The 24,519-nt window shown below is 39.8% G+C and overlaps 3 protein-coding genes across 3 annotated transcripts; 2 read left to right on the top strand and 1 right to left on the bottom strand.

Moving 5' to 3' along the window:
- The first annotated feature begins 2,700 nt into the window (after positions 1-2,700).
- On the top strand, positions 2,701-11,110 carry LOC113017713 (POU domain, class 6, transcription factor 1-like). The gene is given in 12 exon segments (XM_026160827.1): positions 2,701-2,824; positions 2,997-3,132; positions 3,739-3,842; positions 3,845-3,883; positions 3,886-3,912; positions 5,240-5,499; positions 5,586-5,714; positions 6,433-6,540; positions 6,542-6,667; positions 6,809-6,944; positions 7,028-7,196; positions 10,295-11,110. Coding segments are annotated over 12 exon segments (1,704 nt in total). The 3' UTR covers positions 10,641-11,110.
- On the bottom strand, positions 11,066-18,594 carry LOC113017715 (uncharacterized). The gene is made up of 2 exons (XM_026160829.1): positions 11,236-18,594; positions 11,066-11,134 (listed from the first exon to the last, which is right to left on the bottom strand). Exon 1 carries the CDS (start codon positions 17,762-17,764, stop codon positions 11,636-11,638), a length of 6,129 nt encoding a protein of 2,042 aa, XP_026016614.1. The 5' UTR covers positions 17,765-18,594; the 3' UTR covers positions 11,066-11,134; positions 11,236-11,635.
- Positions 18,595-19,187: 593 nt separating this feature from the next.
- Positions 19,188-21,113, top strand: LOC113017714 (signal transducer and activator of transcription 5B-like). The gene is made up of 6 exons (XM_026160828.1): positions 19,188-19,340; positions 19,472-19,614; positions 19,763-19,918; positions 20,047-20,098; positions 20,599-20,709; positions 20,836-21,113. Exons 1-6 carry the CDS (start codon positions 19,297-19,299, stop codon positions 20,957-20,959), a joined length of 630 nt encoding a protein of 209 aa, XP_026016613.1. The 5' UTR covers positions 19,188-19,296; the 3' UTR covers positions 20,960-21,113.
- Positions 21,114-24,519: the final 3,406 nt, after the last annotated feature.

Genomic DNA, 24,519 nt, shown 5'->3' with positions numbered 1-24,519 from the left:
AGCTTTTTTTTTTTAAAAAGCCATGTTAAGGGTTTTTACTTTTGACTGCTGAAATTGTTGAAAATGTTTGTGCTAATAGCCTCAAGGCTATGTGTTCAGCAACTTGGATTAAACTGCTCACCTTTTACTTTCACGTGCACATGAATCCGGTATATTCAACCTCAACTAAATCACACCTACAAATGATTTTTTTTTAATGTAATAATACTGACACTTGGCTCTCTGGTGCATTCGTTTTCTACAGAATAATATGTAAAATGAGAAAATCCAAAATGGCTTTCCCACCCACTCTGAGCTCTTTTTCTACGACCCTTTAAATCAGACACGCAAAACTACTTTGTTTCTCAGATGGTTAAATATGAATATGAGGTGCAGTGTGTGTGCATCTCAAAAAAGTCAGACCTGTGGACAAGCCTTGCCACACAGTGATGGCATGCGGCCTGGTGCTGGGAGAGAACACGCTTGATGGGACAGCAGGGGTCCGAGTTTGGACCGTAGGCCTGAGGGCTTCCACAGAACCACCACCTGCTGCTCACCCGCAACTGCCAGGAGGCAACAAGCAGAGTTGGTTTATTAATTACATTTTAAGGAAGTTGTTGATTTTTTTTTTTTAAATCACACAGATGTTATTAGGATCACTAACAAGGTCTGGATATATGAGAAGTGAGTTCTCTGCTATCCCAGCATTATCAAGGAATGACAATGATTTACCTACACCACCCCTGTGCTCTGGGCACTGTGGGGCTGTCTGGGTGGCTGCTGGCGTCAAGTTGCCTCTCCAAGCTTCAGCCACGCCGCACCTCATCAGTTTTGCATTCGCTCTTGCTCTTTTCCCATCAGCTGCCTGAAGAGGCTGAAGAGCATCGACTTCTAACTTCTAGCACTCGATGGTTTCATGGCCGACAATCACAATGACCTGCACAGCGATCAGGATTTTATCTAAGAGGACTCAAAATGCAAAGAAGGCCTCTGCTTTTCTTTGAGTTTGTATTAAAAATGTAATAACATAGTTATGTGCAATTATTTTATGAAACACCAGGAGATAATTCTCCATCGTGACCTAGCACCAGAGGGGGTAAAACAAAATTCTGTAAATTCAATATTTCTCCCACCTTTCAATTCCCTCTGGAAGAACTTAGCTGGATGATCCATGGATGCAAAATGACAGACCTAGGGAAGGGCAGCAAGACAACCTGGGCTGGGAGACACATCAGACAGTGTGCAGAGAACAATGCACGGAAGAGAGAGGAGGACTGATACCTGGTTGTCTTTTGGCGAAATTCCACAATGACCAGGGATTTAAATGGCTGAAAAAGAACTTCCTGACAGTCAGACAGTGAAATGGCTAAGGAGAACACAGAGAAGCCGAGCACATGTAGGCAAAATGAACCAAGACAAAAAACAAACAAAAAAAAGAGACATAAATGAAAGAGCATGAGTACACATAACAAGTGAATAAGAGTATCAGCCAACCAGAGTTTCAAGCAATGCTTTTTAAAGGTTGCCTTTTTGGTGCTTCTGCTGAAGAGGCATATGCTTTGTTTGCTGACTATGTCTAGACAAACAATGTTACTAGAGGAGAAAAAACCACAACTTAATTATTAACGCCATGGCAATTCAAAGACCTGTTTCCAACACAAGCATAAGGTATTATTAGTCTAGTAAAACACAAAAGTTGCATCGGATCTTCAGTGATCTGCTGTGTGACTGTTAATCGCATTCATGAAGTTGGCCACGATGGCGCATGGAGAGGTGGACAGGAGCAACAAGCAGCAACACAAGTCGAAGGCAAGTTATGTTAGTTTAAGCCACTGCCAAACGAGTAGGTTGGGAAGGGGGCGGTCCACTTCTCCCTAACATAACACAATGAGTGTTACCTGCTCATTAGAGTAAGTGGGAGCATCTTTGGAGTTGGTCGAGGCAGATCCTGGGAAGTTCATGGCTTTGCTGCACCACCACAAATCACTGTCGCTTCCTGGCATTTCTGGGTTAACCAAAAAAGGAAGAAAAAAAGTGATTTAAAAAAAAATGTAGAAACCATTTTAGAATTAAAATATTGTATCAAGTTTCCCGGATAAGCCACATGCTGTCTGCACTTTAATATATTTGCGACTCGGAGCACTGGCAAGCGGGTGGTGAGTTTGCTATGGAGTTCTTGCTTTTCTGTCCTTTGTGTTCTTCTCTCTGGTTTTTCCGGCTTCTGTCTGCCTGCGCGTCTTTTTTTTCCATCCACACAATTTCCTTCAGGCCTTTACATCCTAATCCTGCCACTGGCCAAATCCCTGCCAAAACAACCAAGGTATTGCATCCTCTCCTCTCTCTTCCTGCATTGTCTCTCTGCACTTGTCCTCCTGGCCCAGGTTGTCTTGCTGCCCTGCCACTAGGTCTGTATTATTGCATACCAATGAGGTCATTCAGCTAAGTTCTTCCAGAGGGAATTGACAAGGTGAGAACTACTGATTTACAGAATTTTTTGTTTTACTACCCCTCTGGTGCTAGTCAGATGAGAATTAAATTCTCCTGTTGTTTTTTCATAAATAATTGCACATAACTATTTTATTACATTTTTATAATACAAACTCAAAGAAAAGCAGAAGGCTTCTTTGCATTTGAGTCCTCTTAGATTAAAATCCTGATCGCTGTGGCAGGTCATTGTGATGTCTGGCCATGAAACCATCGAGTGCTAGAAGTAGAAGTCCGATGCGTCTTCAGCCTCTTCAGCAGCTCGATGGGAAGAGCGAATGCAAAACTGATGAGGGCGTGGCTGAAGCTGGAGAGCAACCTGACGCCAGCAGCACCCAGGACAGCCCCACAGTGCCCCAGAGCACAGGGGTGGTGTAGGTAAATCATTGTCATCCTTGATAATGCTGATAGCAGAGAACTCACTTCTCATATATCCAGACTTGTAGTGAATTCCTATAAAATCTGTGTGATTTAAAAAAAAAATCAACAACTTAAAATGTAATTAATAACCAACTCTGGCTGTGCTCCTGCAGTGCTGGGTGAGCAGCAGGTGGTGTCTGTGGAGCCTCCAGCCTCTACGGTCCAAACTCTGACCCTGCTGTTCCCATCAGCCGTGTCTTGCCCCCAGCACCAGGCCGCCATGCCATCACTGTGCAAGGCTGTCCACAGGTCTGACTTTTTGAGATGCACACACACTGCCACCTCATATTCATATTTAACCATCTGGAGAAACAAAGTAGTTTTGCTGTCTGATTTTAAAGGTCGGTAGAAAGAGCTCAGAGTGGGTGGGAAAGCCATTTGGATTTTTCTCATTTTACATATTATTCTTGTAGAAAACGAATGCACCAGAGAGCCAAGTGTCAGTATTATTACATTAAAAAAAATCATTGTAGGTGATTTAGTGAGGTTGTATACCGATGTCATTGTGCACTGTGAAAGTAAAAAGGATGAGCAGTTTAATCCAAGTTGCTGAACACATAGCCTGAGGCTATTAGCACAACATTTTCAGCAATTTCAGCAGTCAAAAGTAAAACCCTTAACATGGCTTTTTAAAAAAAAAAAGCTTAATAGTGGAGTTTCAGTCCACCACAGTAACCGAAGTATGACTATTTAGTTTCACTGTGTAAAAACACAACATTAAAAATAATAAGGAGACAAAATAGTCCACTGAAAGCACATTGAATACCTCGCAGGCATAAATGTTGATGGAATTTTTTTCACTAGGTGCTGACCCAGGAAAGTCTGGCCACTCTGATGACTGTATGATTGGCACAGACGGGGGTCACTGGGTCAGCCGCTGCTCATTCCTCTCAGCATGCCAGGTGCCATCGGTGGCCAGGGCGGTTTGGCTGTTCTCACTCTTCCTACCACCAATGTAGCTATCTCCCTGGTTTCACAGCGGCTAACCCAGCTGGAAGTCTCCCAAACTGCCATTTGCTGGCTTTCAAGGTAAAACAACGTGAATGCCTGCTTTTATTTGACCTCCTATATCTTCAATATGTCTGCATTTGTTGTTGACAAGATTACAATTAAAAAATTCAACAACAAATGCAGACATCATTATCTTCACCAGCTTTTTTTATTGAATCTTATGACCTTTTGTACATTTGATTGTGATATGAGAATAATAGTGGCTTGCTTAAAGGGAATTTGAGTTTCAGCTCAATGAAATATGCTCTGTAATGACCTATACTGTGATTTCAAGCCTCTTTGAATGAAATAAAACGAAATTACTAAGTTAATATATCTGATGAAGTAAACTGTCTAAACGGCATAAACATCTATGGCCTCCTATTATACTTGTAAATGTGTAATTGATGTTTCAGGTCAGATTTTCCATCAGCTATTATAAATTGGTGTGGTAAACACTAAACAATTAACCCAAGTAGTGTCATTGTGAAGTATCAAGCTGAAAGTTTCTTTTCCTCAAGCTTAGCTTTTTTTTTAAAGTAGTCATCACAAATACAGATAAGATGCAAACCAGTGGAAACTGCATGCTCATTGGTTAACTACTTGTCAGTGATACAGTTAAGCATACTTTGCTCTATCCTCCTTTTTGACTCTATTTTGGAACGTCATCTATAAAATGATAATCTTGCTGTGGTTCAGACAGACTTGTATCTGGTGATAAACTTATCAGGAAAGTCTAAATCAAGGCCATAGATCATGACAGGGCTGTTTTCCCATAAAATCCTATGCAACTACACTAATTTTTGCAAGCACAGTCGCCCTCTGTTGACCACTAGAAAGACTGCAGATTTAAAGGCAATTTTGCATTGGCTTGACTTTCCATTACTAGCTGCTACATCGGACTATACTAAAGTACACAGAGCTGCTAGTATAGCTGTAGACTTGACAACATACTGTATATGTAAAAAAGTACTGCACTACCTGCCATGGATGCTCCAAGTGCACAGTTTCTATGCTGATGTTAATGTCAGAGGAAGTTTGGAGTTCTTCAGTTACTGAGTCAGCAAAGAGCTGGCTGCCTTTATTGACTATTTGCTTCAGCACACTGTAACTTTACCTTGTCTACAACTTTGTGCTGAGCTGCTGTGGTTGTCAATCTTTGCAGTTATACCCCTTGCACATAATCATGGAATATAGGTGGGCAGAAATTCCACAAACTTACTTGTTATACTGTTGGTAATCTATCTATCTATCTATCTATCTATCATCCTATCTATCTATCTATCTATCTATCTATCTATCTATCTATCTATTCTATCTAAACTTCATTGCAGAACATTAGAATGTTGCATAATATCTTTCTCAGCTGCAACTGTCCTGAACTCAGTCCAGCCTCAGCTGCAAGCCAATGCACAGGCGGTGTTCCAGTCTCAGTCAGCACCCATTCAGCAGGTGCAAGCAGCCATGCAGCAGGTGACACCTCAGGCACCGCAGGTAACCGGTGCACAGATTTCTGTTGCTCAGGTGGGAACAGCCCAGACGACCACTGCCACCAACACCATCTCTCCGTCCAACTTGTCAGTGGCAGCACTTCAGACTGCAGGACTCTCCATTAACCCCGCTATTGTAAGAAATCTCTTCCTCTGTTCATACCATTCTTCATTTGTCATCTTTCAAATACACAATGAACATGTTATGATCTTTGTGCCTAGATCAATGCTGCTTCCTTGGGAGCGCAACCACAGTTCCTCAGTTCCCTTACATCCACTCCCATCATTAACAGTGCCATGTCCAGCATGGCTGGAATCACCAGTCAGATCATCACAAATGCCCAGGGCCAGGTGAGTGCCATAAAATACTGCTGCTGTAATAATATTATGTCAGTGAGCTTAGATTTGAGTAATGACCTTGTCCTGTTCTCATCCTGTTACCCGCCTTTCTTCTCTCTACTTGATTGTTTCAGCTAACAGGAAAATGCCTTTAATAAAATGAAAGCAATCCTGGCAGCAACACCATTGTCCTTGCAGTAGGAGCTAGACAAAACGCAGACTAGAGCACATATTGGACGCCATTAAAAAGAGAAATGAGACAAATAAGGGATTGGAAGACAGTGTTGTTTACTTACTTAATGTGGCTCACACTTTTGCAAAACTTTTAAAATGATGCATAGTGAACTATAATCATTCCAAAGACAATTATATTGTTTTCATGCATGTCTGTTATGGAAAAATTGCATCCAGCCTCCAGTTTACATTAGTTCACAGTGCTATTTCAAGGCAGTAGAGCATCAGACAATTTCAACTGAAACTGCTTGACCTCTAAATAGTTTCATTACTCACTCCCACCATTATTGCAGCCTTTCGGACTTGTGTAGTGTTTAATATTGAAAAATACAAGGCTTCTGTGACAGAACCTCTAATAGGATGTACTTATTCCCCAGTAGCAAAAACACGAGCATATCAGGATACTGAATGTCCTAAAAGCGGATTTAAGTGAAAATCAGCTGAGAAGTTTATATTTAAATGTTTGTTTGGATTTCATTTTTAACAATGTTTTTAGGTCATAGGGACACTCCCACTTTTAGTGAATCCAGCCTCTCTGGCTGGAGGAGCTGCAACTCCCACGCTTCCGCTCCAGGGTCTCCAGGTCCAGACTGTGGCCCCACAGCTTGCTTTTTAACACACAGGGACAAATCATTGCCACTGTAGGGAATGGTCCTGCTGCAGTCGCAACTTCTGCAGCAGTTCTGCCTAAAACCACAGCTCCTCCAACACTTACCAAACCTTGCACACAGGTAGGAAATAACAAAAAGTACTGCTTGAGGTTATGACAAATTAAAATATTGTTGAACATTTAAATATTGGGGATTTGTTTTTGTAAAATTGGATTATAACACATTGAATCTAACAATTATTTTTATTAAAAATCCTCCCAGGCTTCAGTAACAACTGTCACCCAGTCACCGGTTGTCATTGCCCCACAGCCAACTGTACTAAAGACCGCCACCACACTCTCCCCCTCAGTTCCCATCACCTGTGGAGACACAGCAAAAGTGGGCCAGCTTGTCAGCAGTATGTACACCTGCTTCTCCTTCCCAGCCACTGATCTGTTTTAAGTAAGTAGATATTTTTAACCAGATTCTTCTGAATTGTAGAACCCCAGCAGGCAGTCAGCACAGAGGAGGGCATTAATCTGGAGGAAATTCGAGAGTTTGCCAAGAATTTCAAGATCCGTCGGCTGTCCTTGGGGCTTACTCAGACACAAGTAGGGCAGGCTCTCACTGCAACTGAAGGTCCAGCTTACAGCCAGTCTGCCATTTGCAGGTATTACCCTCCTGTTTTTGTTGCTCTCCACGCAGATGCTTTTTTTTCTTCTACTTTTTTGTAATTCTTGTGATTGTAATTCATCTGCAGCCTTCATTTTATGCAGCTCACTCATCTGTCTTTTATGTAAGAGAAATGAAAATGTAACTACAAGGGAAAAGCAAAGACGCTTAGTAAAATTAGTCCTGATATTCTAACTACATACAAGCAGTTTTCTTTTAATATATATGCTCACACTTTATTGTTTAGAAAGTTGCAAGTATATCTGTCAACGCGCTTTTCAACAGTCATTAAATAAGAAAAACAATAGTAATAATAATTTGGTATTATAATTATTGTTATATAAATAAGGAAAACTAATTATATTAATGGAGAGTCCTGCAGTCTGATATATCTATTATATTCTGATATAATAGAACAGGACATTACAACGTTACAACTCACACTCATTTTTCTTGGTTTTCTTTTTACACCCGTATTGTCTGTTTGCACATGTTTATATTAATTTATGGACCTCTCTTCCATTTTACTAACAAAATATAAAAAAATGAGGGTAGATTTAACACTACTGTACATATAGTCAACCAAGGTTATCAAGAACCTAGTAAATTTGTCTGGTTGCAGTCTGCAATAAATAGCCAGCTTCGCTAAGAGGTACACAGTATATTATGCATTACATTTATTCAGTTCTCAGCGTCAGTTACAACTCTTTCTTCTGCCATGTTTGAGTAATGGCTTTTCGGCTTGCAGTCGGCATAATTGAGGAGATTACGAATGCTATAGATCAGAAACAGTATGCAGCTGGAGTATTTCTGGATCTCAAGAAAGCATTCGACACAATCAATCATGACATATTAATTAATAAACTGGAACGGTATGGGATTAGGGGGGTTGTACTGCAATGGGTGAAAAATTATTTAAGTGACCGGAAACAATTTGTGAAGCTGGGTGTCCATTCCTCATCATGCTTGGACATTGCTTGTGGTGTTCCACAAGGCTCTGTACTGGGTCCAAAATTATTTATTATTTATATAAATGATATTTGTAAGGCATCTGATATATTAAAATTAGTATTATTTGCAGATGACACAAATATTTTTTGTTCTGGGGGGAATCTAAAGGAGCTGCTGGATACAATTACTTCAGAAATGTGCAAAATTAAAAAATGGTTTAACAGGAACAAACTATCGCTAAATCTAAGTAAAACTAAAATTATCGTATTTGGGAATTCCCTTAGAAATGCACAAGTGCAGATTCATGTAGATGGTGTGGAAATTGAAAGAGTACTTGAACATAAGTTTCTTGGTGTGATTATAGATGATAAATTAAACTGGAAGTCTCATATAACTCATATACATAACAAAATTTCAAGAAGTGTCTCAATCTTGAGTAAAGTAAAACACATTCTGGACCACAAATCACTCCACATTCTCTATTGTTCCCTGATTGCACCGTATTTGAATTACTGTGCAGAGGTTTGGGGCAATACTTACAAATGTTCGCTATCATCAATCTTTATATTACAAAAAAGGGCCATAAGGATAATCCATAAAACTGGTTACAGAGATCATACAAATCCACTATTCTTAAAATCAAAAATTCTAAAATTCACAGATCTGGTTCATTTTCTCACAGCACAAATTATATATAAAGCAATAAATAACCTGCTTCCTGACAATATTCTAAAAATGTTTTCTAAAAGGGAACGGGGATACAATTTGAGGGGGGAATTAAATTTAAAACATCCTCGTATCCGTACAACATTAAAAAGTTTTTGCATCTCTGTGTGTGGAGTGAAGCTGTGGAACAGACTAGGTAAAGATATGAAGCAATGTCCAAGCATGGCGCAGTTTAAAAAGCGGTTTAAGGATATGGTTTTTACAGGGTACAGGGAAAAGGTAGAGATTTGATAGGGTGTTCTTGTCTAATATTTTCATGTGTGTGCGCATGCACGGGTTTGTTGGTATGGATATATATATATAATTGTAGGCTGTGTATCCTTGAGGTGTTAATGGGGTTATTGAAAATGTGTATATGTGCGTATGTGTGTATATACGTATGTATGGATAGATAGAAACATATATGTGTATATATTTAAAAAAAAAAAAAAAAAAAAAAAAATTACACATAACATATAATGTAATTGCAAGGAGGTATTTCTGTAGTCTATTGATACTAGATAGTGGAAAAGGGGTGGGATTAAATAAGCTTATGCTTCTTCCTGCTCCTTTTTGAACATGGACGTTATTTGGAGTTGTGGTTGCTCGTTTTCCTTTTGTTTGCTTTGTTCATTTGTCTCTTTTAATTCTATTTTTTTTTTATACTTTTTCAACATGTTCAAAATAAAGATTCAATCAATCAATCAATCAATCCTAAACATAAATTTGTCTCCAGGGCTTTTAAGTCTTTTGTTAATTTGTCCTCAAATATATTACCTCTGGATTTTACCCCTGTAGAGTACTGTAAAAATACTTTATTTCACCTTATATCACTGCTGAATCAATGACAGGGATCATTCACACAGCAACATTAACCGCTCCAATGTGACATGAATAAAAAAAACCTACAAACACCCTGCAAATCTTAAAGCCATTATTACAGGTAACTGAATTATACCTGTCCATTTGCTTCGGCACAGGTCTGTTTGTGCATAAATTGGACTTATGCACAGCTCATTAAGCATGCATCCAGGTTTACCGTGGAGCTGCGTAACATACCACGTATTCCCATTACTGATGTGATGATCACAGTAATTAATTTGTGTATTGGATAAAAATTAACATTCTCAATAACAGCAGATGGGTTGCAGGGGGTTGATATAATACATAATTAATGATGATGGCTCCATTTATTTTCATTTGAAACCAGCCAAATGTCTTTGATATGTTACTGTATCATATCATCAGGCTTACATATATATCCCACTGAGAAATAATGGCAATGCATGTTAGGGCCTCTAATTTGGAGATACTAATTAGTTTGGGCATGTGCAGTTTAGTGGTTTGTTTGTGCATGCACATTCAGATAATGTCTGAGCCATTTCTTGCATCCCTAATCCCTCTGAAAAAGTTCAGATTGAACTTTCTTTTCTTTTGCAGGTTTGAAAAGCTGGATATCACCCCTAAAAGCGCTCAGAAACTAAAGCCTGTGTTGGAAAAGTGGCTGGCTGAAGCCGAGCACTGGAACCAGAAAGGCCAGCAAAATCTGATGGAGTTTGTCGGTGGGGAACCTTCCAAAAAACGCAAGAGGCGTACTAGTTTCACACCTCAGGCAATAGAAGTACTCAACTCCTACTTTGAGAAGAATGCTCTGCCAACAGGACAGGAGATTACAGAGATTGCAAGAGAGCTAAACTATGACCGAGAGGTTGTGCGTGTATGGTTCTGCAACCGGAGACAGACACTGAAAAACACAAGCAAGATCAACGTTTTCCAGGTTCAGTAGTGACCTCATTCTGGGAGATTTTCTAACCGATCTTTTATCCTTTTGGGAATTTGAACATGTAATTCAGCAGCACAGAAGTGAATTGTGTTGTAAATATGACTGAAAGAATAGCAACTTTTTGAGAAAATTAAGAAATTACAAAGATCTTTTGAAAGAGTGTTAAAACTGAAGTATAATTGTGTTCTACTTGTTTACACTACTTTTGTGTGGTGCATACTAAGTCAAACTGCATGGTCCTCTTACCTTATACAGTGATATTAACATGTTATATTTAAAACAGTTCATGAACTTTTATACAAGTGGTTTTATAGGCTATCCCTCTGACTTATGTTAAGTGGTTATGTATTAAGTCACATTGAGTTTAGTTACATGTATGTCACGCTGCGACTATCACTCCCTCCAGTTAATACACGACACCACGGTTCTTCATTCACAGATGGATTTATTCTTCTGTCACACTTCTCCTCAGAAACACCATAAAATCCACCGTCAAACTGTTATTACATAAAAGTACAGAATGACCAACATAAATATTACAAATAAACATTTAAACCCAAGTTAACAAATACACGATAAACAAACACAGTTAACGTACCTCGCTGGCTGCACGTAACCGTGAGGGAATGAGTCCGCTTCAGGAACAAAACTTAACAAAAATAATTCCCAATTTCTTCTTCTTTGCAGCTTTCTTTTACTTTAAACTGCTTATTTATTCCTTCTTCTGCCTTAGTTAACTTATTAACTTAGCTTCTTGCACATGCTTTTTACTTCCCTTTACGTCACTTAAAAAAGCCTGTGTGCAACACAGAATGAACCTTAGTTCCTACCCCAAAAGGAACAATAAATAAAGAAAATAAATAACATAAATGAACACAATAAATTAAACAAACTGACATAATTTACATTTATGGCAGTTAAACTCCCACCAAATCTCAACTTGAGATTTCTTCACAGATTTGCATCTTCAAGTTATAAGCATTTAGTTTAACACATGCTTATTCTGCTTCAACAAGTAGTACTATTTTTTGCACTGGCCTTTCAAGATAAACTGGCCTAGTTGTGCGTTTTCCCTGTTTGTCCAAAGTTGAGTCACTAACCAACAGCTTTACCTTTCTGACCCTTCCATCAGAGCTGGGGTACACCTCCGTGACTCTTGCTAGTCTCCAGTGATTTCGCGGAGCACTGTCCTCTTGAAGAATAACAATGTCATTGACATTGGTGTTCCTTTTATCCCCATGCCATATCTGTCTTTGCTGGAGATTAAGAAGGTACTCCCTCCTCCACCTTGTCCAAAACTCATTCGCCAAGAACTGCACCTGACGCCATCTCTTATGCAGGTATAAATCTTGACTCACGAACTGACCCGGAGGTGGCAATATGATGTTAGACTTCATCAGAAGAATGTGATTTGGTGTGAGCGGTTCAAGACTTGTTGGATCATTCAGGTGCTCTGTTGTCAGCGGTCTGCTATTTATAATAGCCATCACTTCATACAAAAAAGTCCTAAGTGAGGCGGTGTCAAGTCTTTTAGCAGACTGATCAAGAATTGCTGTTAGAACACTTCTGATTGTCCTTATTTGCCTCTCCCAAATTCCTCCCATATGGCTTGATGATGGGGGATTCATTACAAACTCACAGCCATATTCCTTCACCTGCTCATGATCCCAGTTCTTCATTGAGTCCATGAACTCTCTTTTTGCACCCACAAAGTTGGTACCTTGATCACATCTCAACTGCCTTACATTCCCACGTATTGCAATGAATACGCGCAATGCATTGATGAAGGCATCTGAACTGAGGTCATCAAGCATTTCGATATGTACAGCTCTGCAACACATACAAGTGAAGAGAAGACCATACTTCTTCAGTTCCTTTCTTGCATCCCTCACATAGAATGGTCCAAAGCAATCCATGCCACAATATGTGAATGGAGGGGTCATTTCCATTCTGTCCTCTGGCAAGTCTGCCATTTTTGGATCTTGTATGTTCCTTCTATACTTTCTGCATGTGACGCACTTAAAGATATGTGAGGCAACTGCACTGCTGCATCCAATGACCCATATCCCATTAGATCGCAACTCATTTACAGTCATACCTCTTCCTTGATGCTGTACTTTCTCATGATAATGCTTGATCAATAAAGAAGACACGTGACTTGTTTTTGGCAGAATAGCAGGATGTTTAACATGTGTATGAAGATCACTTCTTGTTAAGCGTCCGCCTACTCTCAGCACACCCTGCTCATCCAAAAATGGACTTAATTTGCATAGCTTGTTTGCTTTGTCTTTGGATTTTACGTCCTTGGATTGCTGTAAATTCTTGATTTCACTGCTGAATACTTCTGTTTGGACCAATCTGATTAGGAAAAGTTCAGCTTGTTGTCTTTCCTCAACACTTGTACTTCCATTGAGTTTGGGACTAAGACCCTTAACTTGCTTAGCATGACGTTTAAGACAAGCAATAGCCTTAACAACTCTTTTCCAGTCAGAAAACTTAGTCAGGCGGTCCAACAATGTTCTATTTATCCTTGCGCTGGTGTTGAGCACCTGAGCCCTTCGAAGTTCTGGATCAGTATCACTAACCTCTCCCACCTTAGCATCTCTTGTGGGTAGCTCCCTTTCCCACAGAAAGTCTGGGCCAGTGAACCAATTTGAAGCAACGAGCCGATCTGCCGATAACCCTCTCGAAGCATGGTCCGCCGGATTGTCTTCGGACTGCACATGATACCACTGGTTGACATCTGTGGTGGCTTTGATTCTCTGGATCCTATTTGCCACGAAAACATGAAAGCGTCTGGCATCATTATTAATGTACCCGAGAACAACCTTTGAATCAGTCCAATAATATTCCTTAAGGTTGTCTATTTCGAGCTCATGTTTTAAGATGGCACCCATCTTCGCAGCAACCACTGCTGCAGACAACTCAAGCCTTGGAACTGTTGTGACCTTAGTGGGGGCAACACGTGCTTTCCCCATGACAAGTGAGCAGTGTACGCTGCCATTAGAGTCCACTGCTCTTAGATAAGTGCACTCCCCATAACCTGTGAAGCTAGCATCTGAGAAGTGATGTAACTCGTACTGCTTGACATCTATGAAGCTTGCTGGTATGTAGCACCTCTTAATCTTTACTTGACACAAGTTATGGAGATCTTGTAACCATGACTGCCACTGTGATCTGCACTCCTCTGAAAGTGGTTCATCCCAACTAGCTTTCTCTCGACTCAACTGTTGCAAGATCAACTTCCCACGCAAAACAAACGGTGCTACGAAACCCAAAGGATCGTAGATGGAAGCTACTGTGGATAGCACTCCCCTTCTCGTCATTGGGTGTTTCTTGACAGTTACTCTGAACTGAAAGTCATCAGAGGATACGCACCATTGCACGCCCAGTGCTCTTTCTAGGAGTGGCTCCCCTAAATCTATGTCCAGTTCTTTGACACTGTCTGCACACTCTTCCTTTGGTATTGACTCCAATACCTTCTTGCTGTTGGAAATGAACTTGTGTAGTCTAAGCTTGCCTGTGCTGCAAAGCTCTCTTGCTTCCTTGATCAGCTTGATTGCCTCAGCATCAGACCTTACACTCACCAGTCCATCATCAACATAAAAATTTCTTCGGATGAACTTGACAGTGCCTTGGTTAAATCGATCTTGACCTTCTGTGGCTAGATGTTTAAGTCCAAAATTGGCACAGCCAGGTGAGGAAGCTGCTCCAAACAAATGGACTTTCATCCGAAAAACTGATGGCGGAGACTCAAGATCACCATTCTCCCACCATAAGAACCTCAAGTAGTCTTGGTCTTCAGGCTTTACATGGAATTGATGAAACATTCGTTCCACATCACACATAATAGCGACTGGGCCCTTTCGAAATCTACAAAGAACTCCCACCAAGGTGTTTGTGAGCTCTGGCCCTGTAAGAAGGTAGTCATTCAATGACATGTCTTGAAATCTTGCCGAGCAATCAAAGACCACTCGCAGTTTCTCTGGCTTTTGAGGGTGGTATACGCCATGGTGGGGAATATACCAAGCTGATCGTTTATCAAGCTGTTTTTCTGGGACCTTTTCTGCTTCACCACGACTGATAATGTCTTCCATGAAGTTCATGTAGTCTCTCCGATATTTCTGGTCTCTCTTGAGCTTCTTTTCCAAGCACATGAGGCGTTGAACAGCACTTGGCTTGTTATGTGGTAGCTCTGGCCTGCTCTGTTTAAAAGGCAGAGGCATTTCAAGATGTCCGTCTTCTTTGTGCTTAATTTCTTCTTTCATTTTAGTCAAAAACCGGAGATCTTCTTGCGAGAGATTTGTCTCTTCTCCAAGCCTTTCACTGAAGTCAGATTCCAGCACCTTAAGTATGTCTTCTGGAGCAGTCATCTCCTTAATTCTTGTTTTGCAAACATAATGAACTTCGCTCTTCAACTTACTTGTTACTTTGGGTTCAGGGGTCACTTGCTTTACAATGATGCGGTGACTTACTCCTATTGCATCACTGTAGTGTTCACCTGGATCACCATAGCTCACTATGCTCCAGCCTACGTCAGTTTTCTGTGCGAAGGGCTGGTTGTCCTCACCACATACAACTTCTCTAGGCATTAGTGCTTGTGGACAGTTATACCCGATAAGAAGACCGATTTCACATTTCTTCGGCGGGGCAATGTGTTCCGCAAGATGCTCTAAATGAGGCCATGCCTTTGCAGTCTCTGGTGTTGGAATGTGTGTACGATTGGCAGGTATGAATTCACGAGTGTAGACTGTTGGCACTATGATCTTCTTAGAAGAAGATAACCCTCTTATTTGTAGACCTTTGAGTCTTTTGCATGGTACAATTGTCTCCTTGGAAGACATTGTAGACAGCTTCAACTTGACTGGCTCTGCATTAACATCAAGAGCATCTACCACTTCTTCAAGAATGAATGAAGAATCACTTTGTGAATCTAACAGAGCATAGACAAGGACTTCTTTGTTTGAATCACTTGGCATTGATGCATAAACAGGAACTATTGCTGAAGTCTGAGCACTGTTACCATCATGCACAACTCTATTGGATGTGGTTTCGTGAGTGGTGTCTTGCGGCGATTGTGGCTTTCTTTCTTTACTGCAACTTGTCTGGTCATTTTCCTTTTGCTTTGAGCGACCCTCATGTAAGCATGTGGGGTGGCGCTTTGAGCAGGTGTCGCAGACCATCCGGTTGCTGCAATGCTTGGATTGATGGCCAGGACTCAAACAGCCAAAGCACAGTTTCTCACCTTGTATGAACTTCACTCTGTCAGCAACTGGCCTTGCAGTTAGTCTACGGCACTTGTGCAAGACATGCCCTGTTTTCTTACAAAACATACATGTGCTTATGCTCTTCTCAGTGGTGTTAGTTGTAAAAATCCTTGCATTTGCTGCTTGGTTCTTAGAGGTCACTACATTCTGAGGTTTAGATCTTGTCCTTTCTGGCTCCCCTTGCCGCAAAGCATAGTAAGATGTAACAGGGTTACAAGCAATACTAGCCTCCAAAGTCAGGAAAGTTACGAAATACTTGAAATCTGGGAACCTTCCATACTCCAGCTGATACTGTGTGGCTTTTCGGTTCCATCTGCTGCTTAACCAATCAGGCAACTTGGCTGTCAGTTTTTGGTTTTCAATGCCATCATCAAGAATACGCAGACTCTCATTGTGAGCCATGGCACATTCACAACTGCGTAAAAAGTCCACAAATTTCCTTAAGTCAGCGCTCTCTCTTGATGCTATCTTTGGCCAGGCATGTAATTTGTCTCGGCAGGCTTTGGCAATCATAAAAGGCTGGCCGTATCGCTCATTGAGGAGTTCCCATGCAGCAACATATGCAGTATCTGAACCAATCAGAAAATAACCTTCTAATGCCTCTCTAGCTGCTCCTCCAACATATTTCTGGAGGAAGAATATTTTCTCCGAGCTTGGAATGTTTTTCTTTTCAATAAGAGTTTGGAAGGATGACTTCCAATGATTAAACTTGAGTGGATCACCACTAAAAACTGTGGGCTCTGGAATGGGTAGCCTATTTGCTGATATAGCCTCAGCTAAGACCTTCACGAGCTCTCCTGTGCTATCGTGGAGCACATGTGTTAGCACTGCATCCTTTGGTGGTTGTGAGTGCTGGTCCTCAGTCTTCACCTGATTGAGTGGCTGCATAACCTTATGTAGATCCAGGCTCTGTGCAGCATTCCCTTGGGCTGGACTGAGCTCACTCTCATCATATACTTGAAGCCTTGCTTTGGCTGCATTCAGCCTTTTCAAATTTTCCAAACGCTCAAGTTCTCTCTTTAGGTTTTCTACAGACCTTCTTCTTGCAGCATTCTCTTCTTGCTGTTTCTTTAAGAGAGCAGCCTCTTGTTTCTCTCTTTCTAGCCTACGTTCAGTTTCTTCCCTTTCTCCTTCAAGACGACGAGCTAATGCTGCTGCTTCTTGGTCTGCAATGATCAACCTCTCTTCAGCTTCAAGGTTTTGCAGTTTCTCTTCGTGGCCCTCTTGTTCAGCCATAATCTGCAGTACAGCCTGTGTAGCTGCATACTCGGCAGCAGCTTCTTGTCTTCTAAGTGAAGATACGTTTGAGTGAATAGAAGAAGCTTTAGAACCATTAGAGGCAGGAAGTGAAACACTGGAGGCTGACGATGAGAATACAGAACTATTATCTGGCCAAATCAACTCCTCCGCTGTTCCCTGCATTTCAGATTGAGCATTTTGTACTACAGTCTTTGTGATCGAGATGCAGTTATCCATCTTGCGACGCATGTCATGGGCTGGTTGATCAATTCTTCTGTAATCATCATAAGCAATGTTCAACTCAGATAATTCCCTTTGAATACTGGTGATGTGCTCTTGTAGGATGTCACTAGGATCCTGTTTTAATACAGATCTTTTAGCTACCTTAATCAGAGCTTTCCATCGTTCATATTTGCTGTCAAAGCGAAGCAATAGCCCTTTGATTTGCTCTTTCTGAAACTCTTTTCCTTTTTCTGTTAATGTTCGGGCTCTTTCACTTCTACGAGGCTCTTCAGGTGGTGCTATATTTTGCCCGATATTTGATTCACCTGTCTGTTCTAACTCAGTCTCTTCTTCCGGAGCAGCTACTGCACCCTGAGCTTCTTTACTTGTATGTGACATTTTGATTATTTAGACACAGATATACACAGGCAGCATAGAAGAGCAAGCTGCAACAACATTTGTGAATACTGAAAGAATGAGCTTAACTAAATGAAGTCACTCTCATTCAAATTAGCCCATACATGTAGAATATTACAGAGTAAGTACACTTAACAGAGTTCTTAAAAGACACTGAACCATAAATACAAACTGAATTTCTGTCAAAATGTACAAAGTTTACTTCTGCCCTTTCAGAGCCAACTATAATTATTCAGCTGAACATGAATTTACATCTCTTACGTAAATGCACATTCATATACGTGAAACAGCGTGGCTGCCAGGCTATACACAGTTCCTTTTAGTTTCCAACTCTTGTGTTACTTTTCAGACCAAAAACTTTAGAGTCTGGCTTATAGACTTCTTCATGAAAACCTTATGAACCTGTGTGTCCTAAACAGTGGCTTATCTGTGTTCCCGTCATGATGAGCTGTCGAATTTGCGCTGATAGGGCGAGTCTGGGCAGGTCCGAGTTTGACTATCACTCCCTCCAGTTAATACACGACACCACGGTTCTTCATTCACAGATGGATTTATTCTTCTGTCACACGGCCTCTTTCTTACTCATGATCCTGTTCGTCTCTATACATGCACACAGCTTTTATGAAGAGTATTCCATATATCTGTTTTAGCTTGAAAGTATAGATTTCTGTCGTGCTGCACTTCATGCATTTTTAAAACGCCTGCAGGCAAAGTTCAGTTAGTCATTTGAACCACATACTTGTTCTTCATGAAAGGATTTACTATTGCGCTGTTATTCATACATAGAAATATTTCTTGCTCCATTTGCAGCAGTTCAAGGGGTTTAATAAATTTATCTCTGATATAACTGAACCTCTGAAAATGAGCGACTATATATCAAAATTGCTGTACTTCCTAATTAGTTAATGCAATATGTTTTGTTAAACTCCTTTAATTCAACATGAAAGACTTCAGTCAAATCTTGATTGTTTTATCTAAAACCTACTGTGCTGGTGCACAGTGGTAATATGACAAAAATTGTGTCATTGTCCAAATACTTACCCACCTAAGTGTAGGTCGGTTTAATGGGCTTGTTTATCCGCACAGGAAAAAAAAATGCTGAAAGCCTCATTTTCTGCTTCTAAGTAGCTTGTGATTCAGAAAATGCACTCAGATTCACCACAGGCCACGGGTCTTATTAGATTACAGGAACATTAAGTTTTAATCGCTCCAGAGATGTAAGTATAGGTTATAGAAATATGCAGAACTTTACCCAGAGACGTGTACAGCTGCACAAATTTTAAAATCATAAAGAGAACTGTGATTACTGTCAGCGGTTGAGGAGATTTTCATTATTATAGACTGAATTGGGTCATCTAAAAACATTTTAACAGTTGTCAGTTCAGTCTGGGGTTTTTTTTTTTTTTTGTTTGTTTTTCATGTGTTTTTAAAAAAAAATTTCCCCAAACTATGCCCCTTTACAGGAAAGCTTGCCAGGGAGGAACTTCACATTTTGGCAGTGGTTTGATGGTGTGATGGAACTCACAAAAAAGCATCTGAAACCACACTGGAATGATGGGTAAGGAAACTGCTGAGGGTTTTTGTTCAGTTTCAAAAGATTCAAAATGAGGAGGGACAAGAACGAGGCACAATTTTTATTTTATTTTTTTAATTTTTTTTTTATTAATGTCTCTCTTCCTCTATTTTTAGAGCCATCCTGGGCTTTGTGAACAAGCAGCAAGCTCAGGATATGCTCATGTCTAAACCCAACGGTACCTTCCTCCTGCGCTTTAGTGATTCTGAAATTGGAGGAATTACAATTGCCTGGGTGGCAGAAAATCCTAACAAAGCAGGTAAAGCATGCAAAACACAAAATTTCTCCATTTTTGTTTTTTAAACCACACCGTTCATCAGACGGGCCTCTTTCTAACAAGCACAGAAGCCACAGAGAAATAAAGGAATCCCATTCAGTTTTTCTTTTGTTGCTGTTTTTTTTCGCAGGTGAAAGAATGGTTTGGAACCTTATGCCCTACACAACCAAAGACTTTACCATTCGCTCTCTGGCTGACCGCATTAGTGATCTCAACCACCTTCTATTCCTCTACCCTGACAGACCCAAGGATGAGGTTTTCTCCAAATACTACACTCCGCCTCTCTGTAAGCGTCCTTCTGAGCACACTGTTACTTTCAAATTTGAATCTCACAGCTGCGAAGCCTTCATTACTGAATGATGATCACATCGAGCCATTACTTATTCTGTCTGCCTGTGCTTGTCTGTTTCAAAGCTAAAGCAGTTGACGGTTACGTGAAACCACAGATCAAACAAGTTGTGCCTGAGTAAGTGTCCGGCTTCCTGTTCTTTCTTTTTCTCGTGTCCTTCCATCACCGTTTCCTCTCCATTCTTTTCTCGTTGTCATCCACCCAGCATTTTATTCTGTAAAGCACAATTTAGAGTTAATCACAAAATACTGGGCCATGAATTCAGATCAGCTATTAGCTAGCTGTTACAGTTGGAGGAGGCCAATTAAGCGCGGCCTGGGTTCCTGCGCGAGCTCGTCTTCCGCTGATCATAAGAGTTAGGCTTGTTAGTTAGCAAGGCACGCTCCCTGCCTTTCTCCACAGTTGGTTCACCTGCAGATATGGAAAACGGCCATAATGATACAAGAAGGCCTGAAAATCATGCTGAGGATCGTTGCTTAGGCAACTACTGAACACAGGCTCATGGGGGGTTGTTGTTTTCTTTTCTTTTTTTTTTCCTTGTGTCTATGTGTAGATACATTCAGAGATGTATATGTACTTTGTTCATTACCAAAATGTGGTGTTTTGGTTGTTTTCAGGTTTGCCACAGCCAATCCAGACCCAGCAAGTGGGAATCCAACTTACATGGATCAAGGTGCCTCTCCAGCACCTGTCAGTCACCCTCACGCCTATGGCATATATCCAGCTATGTGAGTTTACAACATTTTTCCGTGTCCCAATTTTGTGCGTGCAAGGAGTTTCTTGTATCTCCTGCTGTTTGATTGCCGTTATGCCGAAAGCTTGTGTGAGTGGCCTCTATCTATTTCCTGTGGCAGGGCTGACTCTATGTTGGATGCAGATGGAGACTTTGACCTAGATGACACCATGGACGTAGCGAGGCATGTAGAAGAGCTTCTCCGGCGGCCTGTAGAGAGCCAGTGGAGTGGCCAGCAGTCGTGACCTTTGACCGTTTAACTCGCAACAAAACCAAATGAGCCCTGCCCAGCAACTTGCCCTACTCACATCGACATGGTTTAATTCCATTGGTCTCTCTCATTTTTTTTCAGATTGCTATAATGTGAAATGTTCATAATGGTTGTGATTTTTTTTTTTTTTTTTTTTTTTGCTTTCCAGCATGAAAACATGCATGCCAGTGACTTCATATTGTTTTTATTTGTGTAATCAGTGTTTGTAAAAGAAAATATAATGCAAAACCTCTAATGTTACAATGTTATGAAAAAGAAGTAATGGTCACTCACATAGTGCATGCATTTTCAATTGATTTTAAACTGATTTTTTTTTTTAAATATGCTACTGTATGAAGTTATTTTAGAAGTTGAATGTTTTTATTTTATATTTTCTTCTTTGTAAATGGGTTATTAGTATTTTATTAGGGACATTGAACTTGCCCTTTGACAAAAAAAAGAAAGAAAAAAGAGAAACTTTGATGAAAAGTTTTGATTTTGCTCCCAACAACATAATCCGAGTCACTGCTCTGGAGAGTTTTTTTTTTCAAACCCATATACACTAACCTAAAGGCAGAGTGACTCTTTGCTCACTGACAGCACACACGCTTCAAAGATACACATGCACAAATTTAAGGTGTATTTGTTTCTGATTTGTTCACCAGCTGAAAGGAGGGGAGAATTATGTACCTCCCTTGCTCTCACAGGGCTACTTTTTCTTCTGTTTGTACCTGAAATGCAAATCTGAGCATCTACCCAGTGCTGCCTGCTTGTCCTCTCAGGTCCCTCTGTGCCCCTCATCAGTGCTACCTCGCATTATTCCACTGACAGTCTCTGTTAATGATTCTCTTGTTGTTTTCTGCACCACATTCGCACCAGTAGGTACGGTCAGAAGTTTTTCTTCTTTTAATCTGCATTATTTTTTGTGAAGACGATCCCTTGCTGCACAGGCTAACTCTGTTGGCTGTTTTTATGCTTGAAACTGCTCACCTGGAAAACACCGGAATCATGAAGTGTCACGTCTGATTGTTAATGCCTGAATATTTGAGGCTGTTCTGCTCCCTTGTGACTTTTCTGCCTTTCAGTGCATATATATATATATATATATATATATATATATATATATATATATATATATATATATATATATATATATATATATATAATTTTTTTTCTTTGCATCTATGAACGAGTGCAGACTTCGAATGCTTGCACATACTCACAAGCTGCTGGGTCATGTTTAGGATTCTAGGATGTTGAACTGTGTCAGTCTGTTTCTTTACCTGACTTTTGATTTCCCCCACCCGTCCACACACACATAAAAAATAATTGTCTTGCATCTCAGGAATGAATCACTTTGCTTAACTGATGTATAAGCCAAAAAGAAGAGATCTATGTATACGAAATATATGAATTTATTTTCTCTATCTTAATTGTATTTTATTATTATTATTATTGTTTCACTGGCACTCCCAAATTGAATGTAACCTTTTGCATGACCGTACAATACTCTCTCTGTCAGATAAGAAGTCCCCCGTTGACCATAAGTAGCAACTGAAAAAGGATGCACGGCAACTGGAAATTAAAGGTGTAGTTCTGTGTTTGTCCAGTAAACACAACAGTATTTGAAATATTTCTTTTCCTTTTTTTAAAAAAAACAAAACTTTTTCTTTTGCCTCACTTTCTTTCCTGTTTTAGAAATCTCAAGCTACATGGACAGTCTTGTGCTATGTCTCTCATTATCATCACTTCTGAGCTTTGTTTCACTGTAGTCTGTGTATTTTTTAACGATATAGATGGCGCTGTGTGCTGTTTTATGTACGTACCCTGTTTGTGGTTTGGGTTTATGACTTGGAAGTTTTCCAAGCGAAAAAGCTGTTGGGTTGAAAAGAAGGAAATAAAGTTTTATAAATAATTTGAATTCAATCTGTAGGAATACTTTGAATTTTAAATGTCTTGTGCTAAATATGTTTTGTATGTGCAAATATACAGAGTAAAACAAGTAATATGTAATAATATGCAGTACAACATGATATCAAAGTGATGGACTAATCGATATTCGATGAGGCCTTCCATATGGAGAAAACAAATCAAAGTAATTTATGCCAGATTAAGAATGTGAGCTGAAGTCATCACCAAAGAATCTTGATTCTTGACATTGAATTAAACGACTAAAAAACAGTACTTTAAAAGTACATGCCTAGCTATTTGCATGAATATATTGACTATTGCACGAAGCATACCACTGTGATTTTAAAGTTTTACACGTTTCTCCGCCAGGCAGTTGTTTCCTACCATAAATTATAATTCACCCACACTGCCTGTGAAGCTTTTGAATGATGTTAAGCTGTTTTCCAACGGTGTTAACAGGCTTGCAAACTGGAGCATGGAGAATTCAAAATGCTTTTCATATTGCACAATGAAAAAATACGTGGCATTGGGCCAACGATAAATACAATTAAAAACATGAGATTCACATTCAGTTATTTTGAATGATCAACTCTAAATAGTATAGAAACGGAAAGCTTATTGGAAAAATAATAGACCATTTGTCAAAAGTCAGATCACCCCTGATCTGGGGCAGGCCTAGAATGTCCCATCCCCAGTGCCACCATAGTTTTGCATATGACAATACTGGTTATGAAAATAAGCTAGAATTAATACTTTGAGCCTAGCTGCAATTAACGTTGACTTATAGATACTAAAACTGAATATGTTGCATAATATAATTTGCATAGCAACCAAAATTGCTTTATTTTCTTGCTTTTAGCAGCAACTGACACCTCTAATTGTCCCTGAGCACAATTTGAATCAATAACATTTGAGATTTCAACACAGGTGGTTGATTGTTACACTGGAAATGCTATGAAGGTGAGTCTTACGTAACCCAGTAAATCATGAAAAATGAGGTTTAAATTTCTGTTGGAAAAATACACCCGTTTCTTCATGAAAGTGCAGATTTCTGACATTTGGTGTAACAATTTGATTATTACTAAAGACTTTTTACTGATCCATCTCACGTGTAGCTTTCTGGATTTCACACTTATTTGGCTACATGCTTATTTATTATATAGGCTATACAGTACATAAAATCAAATTTGGCATTTTTATGTAACTGAAATATTATTTGGGCCAAAGCCAGTAAGAAAGTTATAGACTATGTCTATATGAATGATGTGCATACTTGCTGCATTTGTATTTAAACCGTATTTGATACATATTACAGAATGTAACACCAATGTGTAAAGAAATGGCTTTGAGTTGGCCACCCCATCTCATTTCCATGCCACCCTAAGAAATATCTCTAGATCCACCCTGGTGTCTTCCTCTATTTGAAAGGAAATTATTTCACATGCTGGGAATCTATATATCAGCTCGTTTCTGCCATCTGGTGGAGGCAGGAAACGTGGCTTTGTGTGGTTTTTTGCTAAATTGTCACTTATCTGGTTTGTGTCATGCCTAGATAAGAGATACATTATTTTCCATGGAATTCAGTAAAACTTAACCACATTCTGCCCATTTTTTTTCTATTGCTTTTTATTTAAACAAATAAAC

Source organism: Astatotilapia calliptera, unplaced genomic scaffold (genome assembly GCF_900246225.1).
Source record: "Astatotilapia calliptera unplaced genomic scaffold, fAstCal1.2 U_scaffold_194, whole genome shotgun sequence".
Taxonomy (NCBI): domain Eukaryota; kingdom Metazoa; phylum Chordata; class Actinopteri; order Cichliformes; family Cichlidae; genus Astatotilapia; species Astatotilapia calliptera.
Note: the sequence above shows the minus strand (reverse complement) of the source record. Positions and strands in the feature narration are given on the sequence as shown.

Excerpts from the sequence above, each read along its gene's own strand:
- LOC113017715 (XM_026160829.1), bottom strand. The coding sequence starts at position 17,764 with ATGTCACATACAAGTAAAGAAGCTCAGGGTGCAGTAGCTGCTCCGGAA.
- LOC113017714 (XM_026160828.1), top strand. The coding sequence starts at position 19,297 with ATGGAACTCACAAAAAAGCATCTGAAACCACACTGGAATGATGG. Across the intron at positions 20,099-20,598 it reads ATCAAACAAGTTGTGCCTGA|GTTTGCCACAGCCAATCCAG; the intron begins GTAAGTGTCCGG and ends GGTTGTTTTCAG. Across the intron at positions 20,710-20,835 it reads TATGGCATATATCCAGCTAT|GGCTGACTCTATGTTGGATG; the intron begins GTGAGTTTACAA and ends TTCCTGTGGCAG.